The following is a 15053-nucleotide window of genomic DNA, read 5'->3' on the forward strand; positions in this document are numbered from 1 at the left end:
CAAGAGGTCAGAATTCAATACTGGGACGAAGTGAAAGCACCTGATGCAGGGCTTTAAGGACAAAAGGCCGTTTCTGTGACATTCCACAAACACATCTGAATCATATCAGGAAGAAACAGACAAATCCACACTGAGGGACATTCCATAAAGAGATGGCCTGACTTTTTGAAAAATGTCAAGGTCACAAAGATAAAGAAAGACTGAGGCACTGCTTCAGATCAAAGGAAAGTAAAGAGTGGGTGGTTACAGTTCAGTGCAATCTTGGACCAAGAAAAAATAAAAAATTTTTTCTTTTTGCTATAAAAGACAGTGGTAAGTTTGAAAAAAATTCTATGATTAGACAATGAACACAGAATATCAGTGTTAATTTCCTGATATTATTAAACCATGGCTATGTAAGAAAATGCCCTTGGATCTCAGAAAAGAAACACTGAAGTACTTAGGGGTACTTCATATGTCCATATGTACAACTTATTCTCAAAAAGATCAAGGAAAAACATGACAGTGAGAAAGACAAGTGTTGGTGTGAATGTAGCAAAGAGAATCCTTGTGCAGTGTTAGTAGGAAGGTAACTTGCTGCAGCCACTATGGAAAACACTATGGAGGCGCCTCAAAAAATCAGAACTAGAACCATCCTATGATCCAGCAACTCCACTTCTGGGTATTTTCCCAAAGAAAATAAACACACGAATTCTAAAAAACATAGTGCACCCCTAAGCATTCTTTACAATAGCCAATATATGCAAACAACCTAAGTGCCCATCCATAGATGAATGGATAAAGAAGACATGGTGTATGTCTAACACGGACACTTACTCAGCCATAAGAATGAATGAAATCTTGCCATTTGTGACAACACAGATGGATCTAGAGGGTATTATACCAAGTGAAATAAATCAGATGGAGAAACAAATACCATATATTTCATTTATCTGTGGAGTCCTAAAAAACAAAACAGAAATAGATTCAGAGAACAAACTGGTTCCCTGAATGCCAGAGAGGATGTGGATGAAATGCACAGCATGGGGAATAGAGCTAATACCTCTAATGTCTTTGCATGGGGACAGACGGTTACCAGACTGACCATGGGATCGTCTTGCGGCACACAGGAATACCGTGCGCTGTGTTGCGCACCGGGAACTAACACAGAGACGCAGGGGATTACACTTCAGTTTCAAAGAGAAAGAGAGGGACTTCTCTGGCTGTCCAGTGACTGAGACTCTGCACTTCCACCGCAGGGGATGAGGGTCAGATCCCTGGTCAGGGAACTAAGATCCCGCCTGCCTCACGGGGCAGCCAAAAAGTAAAATATTAACAATAAAAGGGGGAGAGAAAGAGAGAAAATAATAAAGTAAAATGTTAATACCTGGGGAATCTGTAGAGTACTCAAAAATTCTTTGCACTATTTGTGCGACTTCTCTGTATATCTGAAACTATTTCAAGATAAAAATAAGTTAAAATAAATACAAGCTTATTGAAGAAAATGTATTACATTAAAAAACATAAAGAAAACACAACCCAAATGCTTTGTTTCTGTCCCATCCATTTTTTTACGTGTGTACTATAAAATATATTTATTTTTAACATCATTGGTTTTATACTACAAATAATTTTGTCCTGCTTTTTTCATTTGTTAAATTCTGAACATTATAAAAATCTCAAATGTTCTTCCAGCCTACGACTACACAGTAGCTTACTGAATATCTTCACTATTACAAATACCACCACGATAAACAAGATGACTGACACCTTTTCAAGATAAAACTTTGTGCACCTCTGATTATTTGTTTAAAATAGGGTTTCCAAATATATCTTAGAAACATTTCTGAATCAAAGGGAATAAAGATTTTTAGGACCCTTGACTCACTTTCAAATTATTTTCCACAAAGCAATTTCTTTTCAGCATTTCTCTGCAGCTTTCCCTTTGCATTCTAACCTGGGAGGAGGCAGTAACTCCACAAAACACTGCATCCCCATCAGCATGGGAAGGAAATGGTTAAAAAACAAAAACAAAAACAAAAAACCCCACTGATAAGAATCCAGAAGGACTCCAGGGAGGCCAGGACACTGGCACCCAAGAAGGGCAGTCTTTCAGCCATCCTTGATGGGCTCGCCTTGATTTCCGACATGGAAACCTTAACTTCCATGGGGACGGAAGGTGGGTGTGCACACAGGCCCCGGAAGCTCCCGCAAGGAGACAGGAGACAAGTCTGGTACCCAAGGAGGGCAGACCCAGAGCAGAGCTCGGAAGGTTTGAAATGACTCAAAGAGGTGCCGCAACAGCTCTTCTGGGCTTTAAGAACACACAGGTAGGAGTCGGAACCCCTGCCAAAGCCTGGTGGTCCGCTGTCTGCACTTTTCTACCATCAGCAGACAAGGTCAGTGAGGTCTCTGTCAACCTCCATCGGTCGGAATGGAAAGACGATGGCACATCTATCCAAGCTCACCTGTCCGCTCTGGCGTGAGGAGTAGCCTGTCCTTGTTCCAAACCATCTTACCAGGAAGACAAAACAAAGTAAAAAGCAACCTGCCCACCTTTGTTTATTCGTTCACAGTGTTAAGAGCCGTGGGGAGTTTTTGTTTACTTTGTTTTATTCATATGTTAATATTTATAGTATTATGTCAAATTCCCAAACGCCCCCATTCTAGTATTCTCTAGAGAAAGTGAGTAACTACTCTTTCATCATCTGGTGACTCTTGAATCCCTACACTTCAGTCACATCAAAGGAAACCAAGACTACTTTCCAAAAGGAATATTTGAATTGCAACTAGAAATTGTGACTTTTCTCACTAGGAGTGGTTTCACAGAGAAGGGGCTATAACACAGAGGGGAGTGAAATAGCCCCATCTTCCGTTTGATTTCTCTCTAGTCCACTGCTTTATAAAACAGAAAAACTGGGGCAGAGGGACAGAGTGAAAGGGTATGGGACTTGGCAGGAGTTTAGTGAGCCAAACCTGCAGACTGGTTTTACCACCGCCAGCCTCAATCACTTCTCATCTTAGCCAACCAGGTGGTTTTTTAACCCTTGTTTGGCTTTTACATAAATGATGCCTGTGGCAACACTGCAAAGAATCACAGAAATACTGATGGTGACGCTGATTTGAAGACAACTGTCCAGAGAGAAACTGCCCTGAGGAGAAACCGCTGCACTCATATCAAGAGTGGGTCCTCCATGCCCAGGTACCCAGCACCATACTAACTAAACAGGAGAAGACAAACTAGGTAGGAGATGTCCTTTCTATGGCAAGAGAAGGGACACACAGTTACTTCCCCGCCAAAACAAGCAGCACAGGTTCTGGCCCACGCGGTTCGCGGTTGGGCAGAGGCTGCCTAGGATGGCTTCCTGATGGGAGAGGGTAAAAAACCGCAGAGATGGAGGCATCGGGGAGGGGGTGAGTGAAGAGGAGCCAGAAGGGCCTGCAGGTAAAATGGGGTCATAGCTCTAAATAAAATGAGTTCAAAATTGCTCTGCCACTAATCGTTCTATGACTGTGGGCAAAACTTGACTTCCCTCAGCTGCCTGCCCATCTAAAATGGAGAATCATCATTATTAATAATTCCAAAAAAAAAAAAAATTCCAAAAGGGCTGCTGGGAGGAGAATATGGGTAAAGCTGCAGAGAACACCTGGCAGGCACCCAGAGAAGGTCGGTGGATCACTTCTTCAGGGCAGAAGCAGATTAAAAACAAACCGCATCGGGAACTCCCTGGTGGTTCAGTACTTAGGACTCCATGCTCTCACTCCCAAGGCCCAGGTTCAATCCTTGGCTGGGAACTAAGATCCCACAAGAGGAGTGGCACGGGGTGCGGGATGGGGCATCCTCTCTGCTGCATCTACTGTGGGGAGGAAGCCCATTCTCAGCAATCAGACCATCAAGATTCCAGAAAAGGCTGACATCACTCTCTCTGAAGGGATGCACAATGATTGTGAAGGGCCCCCGGGCCACCCTGTGGACGGTCTTCAATCACTTTAATGTAGAACTCGGCCTCCTCGGAAAGGAAAAGAGGCTCTGGGGTGATGAATGGTGGGGAGACAGGAAGGACCTGGCTATCACTGGCATTATCTATAGTCACACACAGAACAAGATCAAGGGTGTTGCACTGGGCTTCCGTTATAAGATCAGATCTCTGTATGCTCATTTCCCCATCTATGCGATCACTCAGGAGACTTGCTCTCTTGTCAAAATCCAAAATTTCTTGGGCAAAAGATAACTCTACAAGGTTTGGATGTGGCCAGACATTGCCTGTTCGCTATGTCAAGCCCAGGGAGATGAGCTAATTCCTGAAGGAGGTGGCAGTGGAAGTGCGTCAAATTCAGCTGCTTCGATTCAGCGAGCCCCAACAGGTAAAAGGCAAGGATATCAGACACATTTTTGGATGGCATCTATCGTTTCTGACAGAGGAATGCTTCAGCAGACTGATGAATAAAATCTAAGCTATTTGGCTACAGAAACAGCAAGTCCATGTCTCAGCTTGGGGCTGTTGTTATGAATACTGCAGACTTAAAACAACGAGCATTTATTTCTCATTAATTCTGCACGGTGGGAAGATCTTGGCATCAGAGCATGAGCAGACTCCATGTCTGACCAGAGTCCCTTGTGTGTTCTGTAGACAGCTGCTCTCTCACATGGCAGAGAGCAGAGAAGCAGCAGTTCAGCATTTCCAGGGTCAGGATTTCAACACTGAATTTTATGGGGACACAAACATTTAGTCCATAACAGACCGATTTATCTGTTTTTTGTTTTTCCTTTGGTTGCTTGTGATTTGGTGTCATATCTAAGAAACCACTGCAAAATCCAAGATCATGAAGATTAACCCCTGCTTTCTTCTAAGATCTTCCGTTTGGCTTTGACATTAAGATCTTTGATCCATCTTGAGTTGATTTCTGTATATGGTGTGAGGCAAGGGTTCAGCTTCTTTCTTTCACATGTGGATATCTGGTTGCCCCAGCACTATTTTTTCCCTATTGCATGGCCCTGACATCTTTGTCAAAAAGAAAAAAAATCAATTAATCATACGCAAATGTGTTAAGTTCTGGAGGCTCAGTTCTATTCCATTGATCTATCCATTATCTATCCTTATAATGGGACCACACTGTCTTAATTATTGCAGCTGTGAAATAAGTTTTGCAATTAGTATGTATGCGTCTTCCAAGTGTGATCTTTTTCAATATTGTTTTGACTCTTTGGGGTTCCTTGAAATTCTATAGTAATTTCAGAATCAGCTTTTCCATTTCTGCATAAAAAGCCATTAGGACTTTGATAGAGACTGCACTGAGCCTGTACACTGCTTGGATCCGAGTGAGGATAATGCCACTTTAATAGTAAGTCTTCCAATCCATGAAGAGAAATATCTTTCCATTTAAGTCTTCTTCATTTCCTTTCAGCAATGTTTTGCAGTTTTTAGTGCAAAAGTCTGGCATCTCCTTGTTTAAATTCATTCCTAAGTATTTTGTTCTTTTTGACGCTACTATAAATGATTTTCTTAATTTCCTCTTTGGAGTGCTTGCTGCTAATGGAGTTTTAACCATAGGACAAATAAACATTCCATGAGTCCAGATATAAAAATGGGAGGGAAAGAAGAAGCCTTCCTCACAGTAGAGTTCCAACTAATAAATGTTTTAGAAGGAAAGAGGAAGAGACAGGACTACCATCAGAGAAACACCACAGTAAGAACTACTGCAGGTAAGATCCACCAATGGATGTGTTAAAATCAGTGGGCAAAAAGTTCTGAGGCAGGGCTGGGTGGGGAGGACAGGACTGACATAGTCTCAAAGTTATCTCCTCCAAGATACCTAAAAAACTGCAAACGGAAAAAATAAAAACTTCACAATGGAAAACCGCCACAGACACCAACCTAATCAAAAGGTCGAGGTAGGCATCATCAGTAATGGACCCCTGAGACAAGACACTGAGAAGGGCACAGCACCAGTTTTGTTGTGCTCTTGCCACAAATGCACAACCTCAAACCAATCACAAGAAAGCACTGGTCAAACCCAAACTGAAGGGCATTCTACAAAACAACGGACTGGCCCTCTCCTAAAGCATCAAGGTTATGAAAGGAGAATTGTTAGGGACTGGAGGAGAATCAGGACACCTGACAAGTCGGGGCACTGTAGGATCCTGGGTGAGAGCCTGGAGTAGAGAGAAGATGAGTGGAAAGACAAGTGAAATTCTCATGAGGGGTGGAGCTTCATTCAAGGACTGGCAAACTACGGTCTTCACGCCATGCCCAACTAGCTGACTACTTTTGAAAACAAAGTTTTACTGGAACACGGTCATGCTTGTTCATTTACAGATGATCTATGGCTGCTTTCTCGCTAAAGCAACAGACTTGGTAGCTGGGACAGAGACCTCTGGCCCATGAAGCCTCAAGTGTTCACTATCTGATCCTTTATAGAAAAAGTTTGTTGACCCCTGGTTTACAGTTCATGATACCGTGCTGATCTTAATTGCCTGTTCTTGCTAATTTTACTATAATTTTTTAAGATGCTAACAACAGGGGAAGCTGGGTGAGGAATATAAGAAAACTTGCAACTATTTTTGCAATTTTCTGTAAGTCGAAAATTGGTTAAAAAGCTTTCTAAAAAAATCCAGTAGCATCCTTACTGTGAGGCCTTCCTATCAGCCCCCCGAAACACACGTGCTACACTGCTGCCTGTTTCTGCTTCACTGCCTCCCCCCAGAGGATGGTCTTCCTTTTCTTTCTGTAGCCATCAAAGCTGTCCCTTCACAAGTGCCACTTCCTCCAAAAAACCTTGGCTCCTGGTTTCATGGCCACACACAGCTCTGGCACGTGGCAGCCTCTGCCTCAGGTTGTAGTTACCTCCAGATCTGCTTCTCTCACCGGATTACAAGCTCCTAAAGCTCACATTACGTTCTACTCATCATCTTTGGACTTCTCCAGCCAGTCTCGAGAATCTGACAACCAGGATTCCTCATAATCACTGAGCAGCAAGAGTTAATACCTCGATCCTCAAAAAGCCAGCCCTGGGCACCACAGGGGACAAAAAGGCTGCAGGGTCCTCATCAGCACCTCGTGCGCTGCCTGCCTGCTCAGCAGGCAGAGGGCAGGCCTAGAGACAGCACCCACCCAAAGAGCGCCGTGGGTCAAGCACCACGCTAGGCACTTCACACAAGCTCTTTGGTGCTTATGTTTAGCCTGTTTAGGTAAATATTTCACCCATTTCACAGACACAAACCTGAAGACCTAAGGAACCAGCAAATTACTTACGGTCCCACAGCTAGTAACTCAAAGGGGGAGATTTAATGGCCGTGTGAGACCCTGTCACTGCTCTAGCCATCACTGGCTGCCCACAGATGAGAAGGGGGCAGCCCAATCCTGGTGCACCATCCTCCCAGGTGGTTCCCAGGCTGGCTGGTCACCCCAGGTTGGGCCAGCAGCAGATGGTGCCTTTTGGTTCAAAGACCGACTCTCTGCCGCGGCAGTGAGGACCAGGCAGCCACACAAGGCCAGGCCAGGCAGCAGCTCCGCACCCAGTGATGGAGGCGCTGATGGAGGCCAGCATTCAGAGACGTGGCCGTGCGCTTTCCGGGGGCCAGCTTTTATCATGAGGTCAGGCTCGGGCCTCAGATGGCATTGTTTTGATCCCCGGCTCTGCCTGTATTTTTCCTTGACATTAGGCCACTGCCGCCCATTAAAGGCCTGTTGTCAATCAAGTTGTATGAGCACAACTGAAGGTCATTTCCATGATCTTTGCCTGCCGAGTCATATCACGCTTTCAGGTAGCAGGGTTTGGGCAGATGGGTTATCCGAAGTTCACAACAGAACAGCATGAACGCGTCGGGAAGAATCAGACCCTGTGGGGATAGAGGATTGTCTCATGGTGCCTATAAAAGTGTCCATGGTTATTATACCACCTGCACTAAACCACGAGCTGCTGAGCTGTGGACTGCCTGACCGTGTTCTCTTAATACGAGGAAGAAAAATTCAGCTTATTGGTCTGATTTTTTTAAAGCAAATAGTATTAATATTTTCTTTCTAAAATTTTACTTATTTATTTATGGCTGGGCTGGGTCTTCGTTGCTATGGGCGGGCTTTCTCCAGCTGCGGAGAGTAGGGGCTACTCTCGAGTTGTGGTGCACAGGCTTCTCATCACGGTGGCTTCCCTTGTTGAGGAGCAGGGGCTCTCGGTGTGCAGGCTTCAGCTGCTGAAGCAAGGGGGCTCAGTAGTTGGAGCACGTGGGCTTAGATGCTCCAAGGCATGTGGAATCTTCCTGGACCAGGGACTGAACCCATGTTCCCTGCACTGGCAGGCAGATTCTTATCCACTGTGCCACCTGGGAAGTCCTGATATAAAAATCAAGATATAATTCACACACTCCCAAATTCCCAAAGTGTACGATTCTGTGGTTTTCAGTATGTTCACCCGCTCTGCAAGCAGCACCATTAACGACCTCCAGGACATTTTCATCACCCCTTTCCCCCAACAAAGGAAAGCTGTATCCATCAGCAGGCACTCCCACCTCCTGGTGCGTCTTCCTCTCTTTGTTCCAGACATCAGGAAATTCAAGACAAGGCCAAACAGCCTCCAGCAGCCATACACTAGCCTTATCCCTAGGTCTCATCATTTTCTATTTACCTCACCTACTTTATTTTCCTAAATAAACACTAACCGTAACAACAGTTACCAGGTTATGAAGCACACACATTAGGACTTTCCACTATTTATTTTCCTCCTCACACCAACGCTCTGAGGTATAGGAGCTACAACTAGCACGGTGATCAGAGTACCTTGTCTAAAGTCAGGGAACTGATAAGCGTTAGAACCAGGATTTAAACCTAGACCAACTGGCATCAGAGCCACTTGATTACCCACTTGCACGCCCTTCACCACCTTTTCCGGACAAGGCAAAGCTTAAAATGCTATTAATATTATGGAGGGGCAGTACAGAAGTTCTTTCCCTTCTTCAATTAAAAAACAATTACTGAATCAACTACCAAAGGCAGGAGGAATTTGAAACATTTAAAATGTCACAACTAGATGGAAAACTAAAATTGTACCAAAAATTCATATTGTGTCTTAGAATAATCTTTAAAAAATACAGATGAGACCCAATACTGGCATCTCAGTCAATATGCAGCAGAAAGTTTGGCAAGACACTGGGCAGAGAGAAACCAGAGGCACTCACCCTCCACTCATCCCATTAATGTTTCTGAGGCCCTACCGCACACCTGGCGCTGTTCCACGTGCTGGCTGACATATGCGGAAACGGTGGGGATTTCTCTGTCCCCGACAAATCACATTCTATTCCAACCACGCTGCCATTAGGGAGAGGGAGAATGAGGCTCCTTATTATAAGTTACTTCCATATTCAGGCTTCCCAGGTGGTTCAAGATGTTAAAGAATTCGGGCTTCCTAGGTAGGAAAAGAATCTACCTGTAACGCAGGAGATGTGGGTATGATCCCTGGGTCGGGAGGACAGCCTGGAGAAGGGAATGGCAACCCACTCCAGTATTCTTGCCTGGAGAATCCCATGGATGGAGGAGCCTGGCGGGCTACAGTCCGTGGGGTCGCAGAGAGTCAGACTCGACCAAAGTGATTGAACACTTCCATATTCTTGTTGGAAGCAGATGAAGAAAGAGGAAAAATAAACAGAAAGCATTAAGACAGTGAGACTGTATTCTTGAGCAAAGAGTGATAATGAGCAATGGTACCATGGACAGATCATGAGAAGTGATGGGGAGGAGCGGGAGGGAGAATTATGGATGCGGGGAGGCCAATTCGAGGGCTGGTGAGGCAGGAAATGACAGGGGCCACAGAAAGACCGCAGCAGCGGAAGGGGATTCAAAGACTAAAAACTGTCGGGACTAAGTGCTGGTGGCAACCCAGAGAGAATATGAGGGAAAGTGGAAATGTCCTCTGTCCTTAGAGCTTCAGGGACCAGGGGATGGTGAGGTCATTAGCAGGGCCAGAGACCTCACTGGTGAGGGTTTCAGGAGGGACAGGCTTGCCCATTTCTGCTGTCATGCTCAATGACCTTTTAAAATTTGCAAATCACATTACATAAGTGACTGTGTCCAATGTGTCCAGGTAACGCCGTGTGGTTTCATAATCACAAAGGTTCTGCAACCCTAACTGAAACCGATAAATGCCCTTCTTCACAAGACCACAAATTCCTAGTGGGCCACTCTCCCGTGACTGGAATGCATACCTCCCTAAACCCCACCCCTGAAAGAAGCCGGGCACAATTGGCTGATGCACTGTCCTGGGTTTTTAAGAACCGCCACCCCTGTTTACAGTGCTGAAAGCTGACCTCAAGCAAGCTACAGATAGAGAGTCAGCACACGGGGTTCAGAGCTGAGCACAAATTCACGTGTTCCTACCCAGCCCTCAAACCTTTGTACAGACCCGGCCCACCCAGCTCAAGGACACGGTGTATGCTGCGAGGATCAAAGTTTCTTGAGGTCAAGGTGCTCTTAAGGCGCTCTTACCTGACCAAGGTGCTCCAAGGTGATATGAAAGGCTAAGCTCAGGCAAAAGGAATGGGGTGGGCAGGGCCACGGGAGAAGGCACTGGAGATAAGAACTCAGGGAGATTTTTTAAAAAAATGACTAAACATCATTCGTGACTTTCACTTAGAAGCGAATTACATAACCCCACATCAGAGTACCCTTACAGTCTGTCTTCCTCTCTGATTATAACCAGGGGACAAGAGTCTGCTTTTTTCCATTCTATTTTCCTACCACAGGTCACCTCCCAAAGAATCCAGTTTTCTGAAAAACAGTCTTTGGCTGAGGGCATCACAGTTTCGCCCATCATTTTGTTCTAGTTTAGCCTTGAAACAGATTAATTTTGGGGAAGCACGTGTACAATTCTCTGAGCTCTGTCCAGATCAGAATGCCTCACCCTCTAGCAGTCCAAAGAAAGGATAATTCTTAGATGTTCACCCCCACCGGAGCCCCTCTTTATAAGTGAAATAAATAAGCCCCCCATATCAGTGGCTTTCTCCACAAGCCACCCAGAAAAAGGACCAGGTCCCCCAGCTGCTTTGTTCACAACATTCCTGAGCATGTTGCCATGCCAACCAGCATCAGGCATAACAGAGGTGGATGAATTTGGCTCCAAAGGACCCAACCAACAGCAGCCACCAGCCTTCAAAGAGCCATGGTTTGCACAATGGCACTCCTCTGCCACCATTACACATGCACACACCCGCAGGTGCACAGCTATTGTAAACACCTCACTTGGGGAGGGGGATGGGGAAGAAAAAACACTTTTGAGGATGTAGAGCTCTAAAATGGTATGATACAGATTTAGGCAGAGTCAGCTTCCTAAATGATGGATTCACCTAGAGGGAAGTAAGACAAGAATACAGTGTTCTGTGCTAGCCACATCCCTGACCTATTTAAAAGCCTTCCTATCACGTAGCATGGTTCACAAGACCCCTTCAGATAAGCCCCAATCACTTCCAAGCCTCAGGCAACCTACACTCTTACATGCCCCAGAGCTGGTGTGCCCTGGTGGGCTCAGGGAATTCCCATCTAACCTCCAAGATCCAACTCAGACACCCACTCTTATGCTGAGCCTTGCAGGATACCCCACATAAAGAGAGTGTCCCAGGGACTTCCCTAGTGGTCCAGTGGTTGAGAGTCTGCCTTCGAACACAGGTTCGATCCCCGGGTGGGGAATTAAGATCCAAACGCCAATGGGCAACTAGAGAAAGTCCGCGTGCTGCAATACTGACCCAGGACAGGCAAAAAAAAAAAGAAATTCTCTGAAAGAGAGCTCTTCCTGAGCATTCCCCAGGGCACAGTGGGCTCAACACCAAGAGGAAATGCCTCGCACACCTTAAATCCAGAAGGAGCTCAACACATTCTGCCATCGTTGTTTACTTCTGTTTGGTCCCCTCCCCATGAGCGTTTGCCAGGGCTGAACCAGACCCTTCGCCAGGGCTGAACCAGACCCTACGCACAGTAGTTTAGACCCTAGAGGCCAAATATGTGTCTTTCAAGTGTCCCTCCTCAGGGATGGAAACGTATGCAAGAACACAGAGAATTCACTGCCAAAAATAAACACCCCTTGGGCTGTTCCAGGAGGCAGTGGGGCAGGGACTCTCCTCCGCTTCATGGATGAAGAAAGTAAGGCCAGGTGTGGGCCTGTACAAGCTGGTGCCTGTTAAACAGAAACTGAAGTGCTACCTCCAACCCAGGAGCTTTTCTGGGAACACAAGGTTTGGCCTATAGTTTGTATGATGATGATGATGATGGTGATGATGATAATAATGATGATCATAAAAGAACTGGCTTCATCTATCTATGAGATACTCTCATGTTTCTTACACTATAATGAGATGCATGGTGAGACATATGAGATGCACACACTTGCACACTGCAGTAACAGAATCGAGGAAGAACAATTATATTACTCAGTAATACCATGTATTAGGAGATTTCCTTCCACTCCCCCCACAAAAGAATGTCCTCTACAGTCAGAAAATGAGGTAACAGTGCACAAAGAGAGCAGGGAGGGCTCTGAAGGCAAACGGCCCTGCGTGAGGCCTTAGTTTTACCATCATGGACTTGAGCAAGTGATTTCACCTCTGAGACAGCCTTCCTGGGGGTGAACTGGGCATGGAAACACCAGGCTTTGGGATCATCAGAAGAACTTGAAAGAAAGAGAAAAACATGTATACCTCATACAAACAGCACAAAGTGTCCTGCACCTACTTTTCCTGAAATAAAAGCACGGCTGCTGTTAGCGGCTAGCGACTGGCCTCAGGATTAGGAATTAAAAACGACGCATCTCTGCTGGTGGGAATGTAAGGTTAAGATTTTTGGAGGGAAGTTTGGCAATATCTACTGACATTTAAAGTCATACTTTTTTTTTTTTACAAACACACATACTCCTTTGTACTATTTTTTTCCATATGGAAAATGTCTCAGTGTAAGGCTAAGAAGAATGTTCTTTGTCTATACTGCACATTTCTGTAATTGTCTTTTTTTCTTTTCTGGCTGTGCCACTCAGCTTGCAGGACCAAGAATCGTTAACCCATGTCCTCTGGAGTGAAACTGAGGAGTCCTAACCACTGGGCTAGCAGGGAATTTCCTATAATAATAGTCTTTTCATAACGAGTACTGAATATTTTTGTAAACAGAAAAAATACACTCTTAGAAAAAAGTCATTTCTCCACTGCACTTTTTTCTGATTTTAATTTTCAAATGAAACTGACATATAACTAAAAGTTAAGTCTGAAATTACATCATCATTTGACAAGCCATGTGTCAAATCCACAGAGGACCTGTCTATTTTCTCCACTGCTATAGGCACGACACCTCAAAGAGCATCTGTATATTGGAGGTAGTCACTACCTGTTAAATGAATACTTTTAAAGCTCATAAATATTCTAGCTCTCCCACTTCTAAGAATTCATTATATAAAAATATTTGTCCAATTGCCAAGAGATAAAGAACAAGGCTAATCCCTATAGCAGAATTCATAACAGTAAAAGCCCGCAAACAAAAAATTTTTTTCAATCATATTGGTTACTGGGCTACTGTCATTTTTAAAAGGAATGAGGTTTTAAAACAGAAATGAGGTAGCTATTTACGTCGTGTTATAGAAAGACATCATGTTAAGTAATAAAAAGTAAGACTCACAACAGCATGACTAGTTTCATCTTAATTCTCTGTCTTAAATTTCAATAGTAGAAAATTCCTGCTGTTTTAAGTAAAAGAACAAAATCTAGGTAATAAGTGCTTTTATATATAAGGAAAAACATCTGGAGAATATATATTACATGACTAGCAATAATTTTTTGTCTCAGTGTAAGGCTATGAAGGATGTTCACTGTTATATCACTATCATGTTGAGTATTTCTATAATAGTATTTTCAAAAATAATGAGCACTTAGCATTTCCATAAACAGAATAAAATATATTTTTATAAAAACCATCATTTCTCTATTTCACTTTTATTCTGATGTTAATTGTTAAATCAATCTGACACCTAAGTTAAATCCCGTAGCACTAAACTGAGGCCCCTGGGCTTGGGGTGGTTCGGTGAACGGCACACAGTGCTCGTGCCTGAGATGGGACTCAGGTTCCCTGATACTGCCAGCCCACACCACCCCATCCAGGGCTCAGCCCCTTCCAAAGTGTGAGGAAGAAGAGATGTTGCAATGGCAGTTGGATTCTCTGGAACCATGAAAAGCTCTGCAATTAAAGAAGCCTCCCAAAGGAAGAGAAACTAAAAAAAAAAAAAAAGGATTGCTTAAGAGCTACACTTTTAATGAACTTGAAAAGTTTGTGAGTAAATGTGCTCAATTTGCCAAGCAGTTCTGATTTCAAATGGTCTCTCTACTAAGTACACATGAACTTTATTTAACTCAGATTCTGATTTTCAAAGAGTTAAGGGATCAATTCAGAGTGGCCAGCAGGTCCTAAAATTTCTGGCTTGTCCAAAAACAAACATCTGAAACATCTCATGAATTGTTTACAAACCCCTATCACTCAGGAGTTTCAGCTGCCTCACTCATGCTGGCTTTGGTCAAAGCTGTTTCCAGGTGCTGAAGTACATCCCTGGGGCTCCTTTCACCTCAAACCTACCTATTACATTTTCAAGTGCTAGACAGGAAGGATTTGGGAAGAGTTATCATCACTGTGAAGCTGTCAACACTACAACCCAGTTGGAAGCCAATATTCCATTCTCTGAAATGCAGATCTATTTTTTTTAGACATGATTAAACTAGGTATTATTAAAATCATGAGAGGCTCAAGAACTGACCACTCTTCAAAAAGAAAATGGAAATTCCTTAGAGGGACACAAAGAAAAGAAAGTGATTTCTTCTGGGTTCACTGCTTTATTAACTTAGACTTTTGGACTTTTTCCTGATCAAGACAACCCCATAACCACTCAAAAGGGATTTGTGTAGATAGAACTTGTGAGTGGTTAATGAATCAATGTCTTCTCCCCAAACAGGCCGGCCTGTGAACTACAGTAACACACAGTGAAGATACTGGATCACAGAAGTTAGTTAAACGCTCACTTAGGTGGAATGTCACAGTTCTCAAAGTCACTCTTCAAGACCCTCT

At 44.1% G+C, this 15053-nt stretch overlaps 1 protein-coding gene across 3 annotated transcripts in view; it reads right to left on the reverse strand.

The window, feature by feature from the left end:
- The window catches only part of LOC113884011 (NADPH--cytochrome P450 reductase), a 54180-nt gene that overhangs the window by 38071 nt on the left and 1056 nt on the right, over nt 1-15053 (reverse strand). Inside the window, exon 2 of one of the 3 annotated variants that reach the window (XM_027528303.1) lies at nt 12561-12627. The exons of 1 other annotated variant lie outside the window; for it this stretch is intronic. In XM_027528303.1, the coding sequence (XP_027384104.1) occupies nt 12561-12627 (67 nt within the window). Of the gene's footprint in view, nt 1-1366; nt 1389-12560; nt 12628-15053 lie in introns of those variants that run through there. One more of the 3 variants, XM_027528305.1, reaches the window with a different exon arrangement.

The sequence above is a fragment of the Bos indicus x Bos taurus genome, chromosome 25 (assembly GCF_003369695.1).
Source record: "Bos indicus x Bos taurus breed Angus x Brahman F1 hybrid chromosome 25, Bos_hybrid_MaternalHap_v2.0, whole genome shotgun sequence".
Lineage (NCBI taxonomy): Eukaryota > Metazoa > Chordata > Mammalia > Artiodactyla > Bovidae > Bos > Bos indicus x Bos taurus.